Source organism: Babylonia areolata, chromosome 6 (assembly GCF_041734735.1).
Source record: "Babylonia areolata isolate BAREFJ2019XMU chromosome 6, ASM4173473v1, whole genome shotgun sequence".
Taxonomy (NCBI): domain Eukaryota; kingdom Metazoa; phylum Mollusca; class Gastropoda; order Neogastropoda; family Buccinidae; genus Babylonia; species Babylonia areolata.
The window spans coordinates 16,463,751-16,469,651 of NC_134881.1; the positions used below are offsets into that span (position 1 = coordinate 16,463,751).

Below are 5,901 nucleotides of genomic sequence, written 5' to 3' on the forward strand. Positions count from 1 at the left end.
TGTATGACCGTTTTTACCCCGCCATGTAGGCAGCCATACTCCGCTTTCGGGGGTGTGCATGCTGGGTATGTACTTGTTTCCATAACCCACTGAACGCTGACATGGATTACAGGATCTTCAACGTGCGTATTTGATCTTTTGCTTGCGTGTACACATGAAGGGGGTTCAGGCACTAGCAGGTCTGCACACATGTTGACCTGAGAGATCAGAAAAATCTCCACCCTTTACCCACCAGGCGCCATCACCGAGATTCGAACCCGGGACCCTCATATTGAAAGTCCAACGCTTTAACCATTCGGCTATTGCGCCCGTTGATGTGTTGTAGTGTATGTGGATTTGTCCGAACGCAGTGCCGCCTCCTTGAGAAACTGAAACTGAAACTGACTGATTTGCACGGCTGTTCCCCCACCACAGGACGACTCCGGGCTGAACCTGTTCACTGGGGGGGAGCAGGAGGTGAGCAGCCCTGAGGTGGAGATCCTGCAGTGGATCCAGCGACAGATTGAACTGCTCATCACACAGCAGCTGCCTTGAGCTACCACCCAGCACCCCTCCCCCGCCTCGCCCCTCCTCCTGAACCGCCACCCTGTGGGATACCGCTCTTGACACCACCCGCTCACTGTAGCTGACTCGTCGCAGTGCTCACAAAAGTGGGCGACGGTTGCTGGTGACAGTTGTTGGAGTGACCGTTGCTGGTGGTGACAGTTGTTGGAGTGACTGTTGCTGGTGGTGACAGTTGCTGGAGTGACCGTTGCTGGTGGTGACAGTTGTTGGAGTGACCGTTGCTGGTGGCAGATGTTGGAGTAACTCTTGCTGGTGGCAGTTGTTGAGTAACAGTCGCTGATGACAGTTTTCTGCAACCATTGGTGGTGACAGTTCATGAGTAACTGTTGCTGGTGGCAGTTACTTGTGACAGTTGTTAGAGTAACCATTGCTGGTGACAATTGTTGGAGTAACTGTTGCTGGTTGCAGTTGTTAGTGAATGTTGCTGGTGATAGTTGTCACGGTCGCTGATGACAGGTGTTGAGTAGCGGTTGCTGGTAATGGTCACTGGTGACAGTTGTTGACAGTTGCTGATGCTGCTCATGAAAGCTTTTGTAGTGATGTTCAAATCTTAGTGTCTGTTGGCAACGCCCCCGGACATCTGGGAGATTCAAGGACAAGTGTCGGTGTCCTGATCTGATGTATTGCCTATCAGCTCTTGTGGCTTGCTTTTTCTTTTCTTTTTTTTCTTCTTTTCTCTCTGAAAAAAAAAAAAAAGAAAAAAAAAAGATTTAGTTATTGTTATGATATACGTTCACAGATATATAATGATTTTGATGGCAACAGCTGTGACTGTTTTAAAAGATGCATTGTTCTCTAATGACTGTTCAAGACCATAAATTGAATATTGTTTAACTAACACTTGCAGAGCCATTTAGATGTTTTTATCATGAAGCAACACTGGTCTGGTTGCCTATGTGCTTGTTTCTTTATTTTCTTTGTAGACATTTGAAAATAATGTTCGGTGTTTCTTCAGGAAGGTGGATGATCTTTTTTCTTTAATTTCTTTTTTGTTTATGCTTCACCTGACCAAAAAAAAAGATTATTTCTGCTCAGATATTGTTTTACTGAGTGGAGGGAGAAAATGAGTTTTTGTGACAAGCGGTTGAGGAAGACAAAGACTATAATGTTGTATTTAGCTGTTGGACATTCATGATGTCATTTTTACAATGTCTGTTTATATCCAATGGGTAAGGCTGATATTCATTCCAATCCTACCTTGCATGTCTTGTAATCTATTATCCCTTTTTTTTTTTTTTTTTTTTTTTTTACACAAATGTAATGTATCATAACACAATTGTTTTTGTATAGAGCACTCTACCTTTCAATGCCCTTTGTGCGAACAGAAAGCATTTCACTGAACAAATAAAAATGAATAAACAGATCTGTCAAATGTTGAAAAAAGGTTTTAAAAAATGCATTAGCAAACTCACAACACACACACACACATCCAAATATGCACCACCCACCTACCCCTCCCCTTATTACACACGCTTTTACCTGTAATATGTTTGTGTTAAAATGGACACTTGCCAAAAAAATATATATTGAATACTACTTGTCATTTTTAACCCTAAATGTTTTGTTGTGGATAGTGGCAGATTCCATACGATATTTATGATGATTGCAAGAAATGTTACTCACCCAGACGATGTGGATTTCATCCATCACCAGCTTATTTATTTTTTGTTTGTTTGTTTTGTTTTGCTATTTTATTTTATTTATTTGTTGTTTTTATTTGTTTTTGTTTTTTTTAATTTAATCTTATTTTATTTTATTTTATTTTTTCTCAAGGCCTGACTAAGCGCGTTGGGTTACGCTGCTGGTCAGGCATCGGCTTCGCAGATGTGGTGTAGCATATATGGATTTTTCCAAATGCAGTGATGCCTCCTTGAGCTACTGATACTGATACTGATACTCACCAGCTTCAGATTTGGCCCTCGCTTTCAGCTGGGGTATGAATGCCTCGTGACTGAACAGCTCTCAGTTCTGCAGTGTATGGTCCAGTGGTCTCCAGTACCCTTGGTCACTGTGCTGCAAATATCAACGTGCTGAAATGAACTTGTATACATAGTCTCTGTGTCTAGCATAATAATTATTTTAGTTTGCTGTCAGTTGTTTTTGTTGTTGTTGTTGTTGTTTTTCTCTGGGAGAAGATGGTCCATTTAATCACTGATTCGTGTTGTTTGATTTGTTAGATTATTTGCATTTTTTTGTTTTGGTGTGTTGACATTTTTTTTTGTCTTATTACTGTTGTTCTTGGTTGCATTGAGAACATTGTTTATGTAGTTTGAAGACCAAAGTTTTGTTTGGGCAGTATTTTAAAACAAATCTTTGTTTATTCAGTGTACGTAACTCACCCATGCTTACAATCAGTTTATTTGTGCAGTATTTTCACAAAATAATTTATTATCTGATGTCTTTTTAACGGGTTTAAGAAGGAATTAGAATGTGACATTGATATAGGCTGGTGAAGACTAGGAGTTGGATGTGAATTAAAACTGTAGCATACTATTTTGATCTACGTTTTCAGTATTTGTAATTTGTTCCAAAAGCATATCTTGAAATGATTTTATTTATGTATTTGTTCAAACACCTACCTTCCTGACCTTTAGTCTTTTATTCATTAACAGGATTTGATTTATCAGTTGTCGTTTTTTCATATGTTTGCCATCTTTGTATGTGTGGCAGGCATGATTAACAAAACTTTACATTTAAGAAGAGGATTTGGGTCACAGTTGGCAGTACAAACTGTAAAGCGTATTTTGATTTGATGGGTACATTGTAAACTTGTGAATACATTGCATAGTACTAGCTGATTAAATTGGGAAGTATGTAACAGTTCTGGACAGAAGTTTAATGGGATACAAAATGCAGTGCTGTTATTAGCATGTGAAGAGAGAGAGAAAAAAAAAACGAAAAAAAAAGACACACAAAACTATTTTTTAAAAAATATTAAAAACCCAACAACAACAAAACACTATGGTCTCTCTCTCTCTCTCTCTCTCTCTCTCTCTCTCTCTCTCTCTCTCGGGTTTATATGAAATAACATATTGTATGGGAAGGCTGTTTATGCACCATTTTGTTTTGGAGAGAAGGAGAGGGAAAGGAGTGAGGTGGGCGGGGATGGGGGGGGACAGAAAGGGAGGCTATGCAAACAGTCAACAACAACAACACACACAAAAAAGCACAAAAACACCCACCATGTCATGACATATATGTTTGAACCAATATTGTCTCTGTCTGTGTGTTTGTCTGTATATTTGTGTGCATGCATGCATTACAGAAAGGAGAAGTAAGGTCACATGTGTGTGTTGCTGGTACCCAGTAATTCCACCCCTTTTCCATTCTCTTTTACACTGATAATACACAGCTTCAGTAAATTATTAAAAGAAAGTTTCCTTTGATGTTGAAATATGAAAGTGCTTGTTGTCTCAGATACTGGATTTGACAAACGTTTGTCATTTTTAAAAGGAAAGGTCCACCTTTATGAGAGTGGAGAGAGAGAGGCTAACTTTTAAATGTGTGCGTGTGTATGTGTGAGTGTGTATGTGTTGTGGAACTTATCCCATTCATTCCGTAGTCTTTGGCAATCTTTTTTTATCATGCCATGAGACTTAACTCCATATCAACAGCGTCTTCAGCAAGTGTAAAATCCAACAGTTGAAATCGACCATTGAAAATGTTCAGTCACTGCATGTGGTAATAATGTTGTTGATGTTGCTCTGAAAATATTGCTGTGATAAAAAAAATAATAATAAGAGTAAGCTAATAATGAGATGATAATGAGGATAATAATAACTGATAGCACCAGGTGCTGACATGCATCAAATGAGTATATATGTGCAGTAACAAGATATGAGCGTTAACTTTCTCTGACACTGGTTATCTCATGTGTACACATTGATACAAACTTGTTTTGTCATCTTCATTATGACACATTATTCTAGACTGGCGTAACAAAAGAATTTTGCATGTATCCCATGTAATCAAGCAAGTTTGCTAACACAGATATGCCATATGCATTTTTCCTATTTTTGGGGGGCGTAGGGGTAAGGAGGGGGTGGGGGTGGGGAGGAAGGGGGGGGGGATGGATGCAGGGAGGAGAAATAATTTTCTGCATTGTTTTATTTCGAACAGCAAGTTCAAGCCCTCTAAAGTGCACAATTTTCTGTTGTTGATTTTTTGTTTGTTTTTTTAAGCTAACTGGAGTGAGTATTTGGTTTTAATTACATAATCCACCCACTTACATAAACAGGATTGGATTTTGTTTGAATCTGTTCAGCTCTAGTCCCCACCGCTGCACAGTCAATAGAGAACAGTATTATACTGTGTACAAAACATGCTTTAACAGTGTTCTCATTTGTCATTTGATGTCTGAATGTGTAAGTATCTCTTGTGCATTTGCACAAAGGATTCATTCTGTTGCTTGTCATTCTTCTTCTTTTTTCTTGGCTTTTAACTTCCACATACACTCATATGTGTCAGTGGGCTTTTATGTGCATAACAGTTTCTCCCCCCCCCCCCCCCCCCCCCCCCCCCCCCCATCATGTAGGCAGCCATGCTCTGATTTCAAGGGAAAGCTAATTTTTAAGGTTGAAAACTGTTTTGATGTCAAACTGATGCAAACTAGGCCTATCAGTTTGCTCTGCTTGGCCAAATTTTGTGCGGCTAACAGTGAAAAGACGACCCGTATTGCCCGGTCCGCTCTTAGCCAATCAAAAGCCTCTAAAAGCTACAAGCACTGAATCATTCCTTTGGCCACCTGTTGGCAGGATGATTTACAAAGGGTTGATAGTTGTATTTTGGGGGGATTTTTTTGTTATATCATTGTGTTAAGGAACAGTATGGAGGGGATTTTTTTTCCCCAGTAATACAAAGCTAAGAAATTTTTCTCTTTGCGATTCCTTGGGTAGGATTGTGATCTGTTTTGTGAAAGGAGGACAGTTCATCTTTGCTTTGCAGTGCTTTAGAAATATAGCTGACTTAAATGTATACATTTTCAGTTAAATGTGTTGATTTTGATTGAAATTTGTTTTTTATGTTTAGAAATCAATTTTGTCAAGGTGGATTGAACACTGTCTTCTAAGATGTGTTGTTTGTCATCTTGTTCAGTCAGTCAGTCAGTTGTAACTGGGCCGTGTTGTTCTACACCAGTCTTCATTTTGCATTGCCATAAGTTATGGCCCCATTCAGGTCCTTGATTCAGTCATCCCAAAGTGTATTTTGAAATGGTCTCACTCCAATGTTTAGTTTCAACTGGTATCACACCAACATTTCTTTTGAACTGGTATCACACTAACATTTCTTTTGAACTGGTATAATTCCATTGTTGTTGTTTTAATTGGTGTACATGGT

General features: G+C 39.2%; 1 protein-coding gene across 1 annotated transcript in view; it reads left to right on the forward strand.

The window, feature by feature from the left end:
• Positions 1-993, forward strand: part of LOC143282785 (intermembrane lipid transfer protein VPS13A-like) — a 210,239-nt gene extending 209,246 nt beyond the window's left edge. The window contains 1 exon segment of the mRNA XM_076588549.1: positions 415-993. Within this exon segment, the coding sequence (XP_076444664.1) occupies positions 415-534 (120 nt within the window). The 3' untranslated portion in view covers positions 535-993.
• The last annotated feature ends 4,908 nt before the right edge of the window (positions 994-5,901 follow it).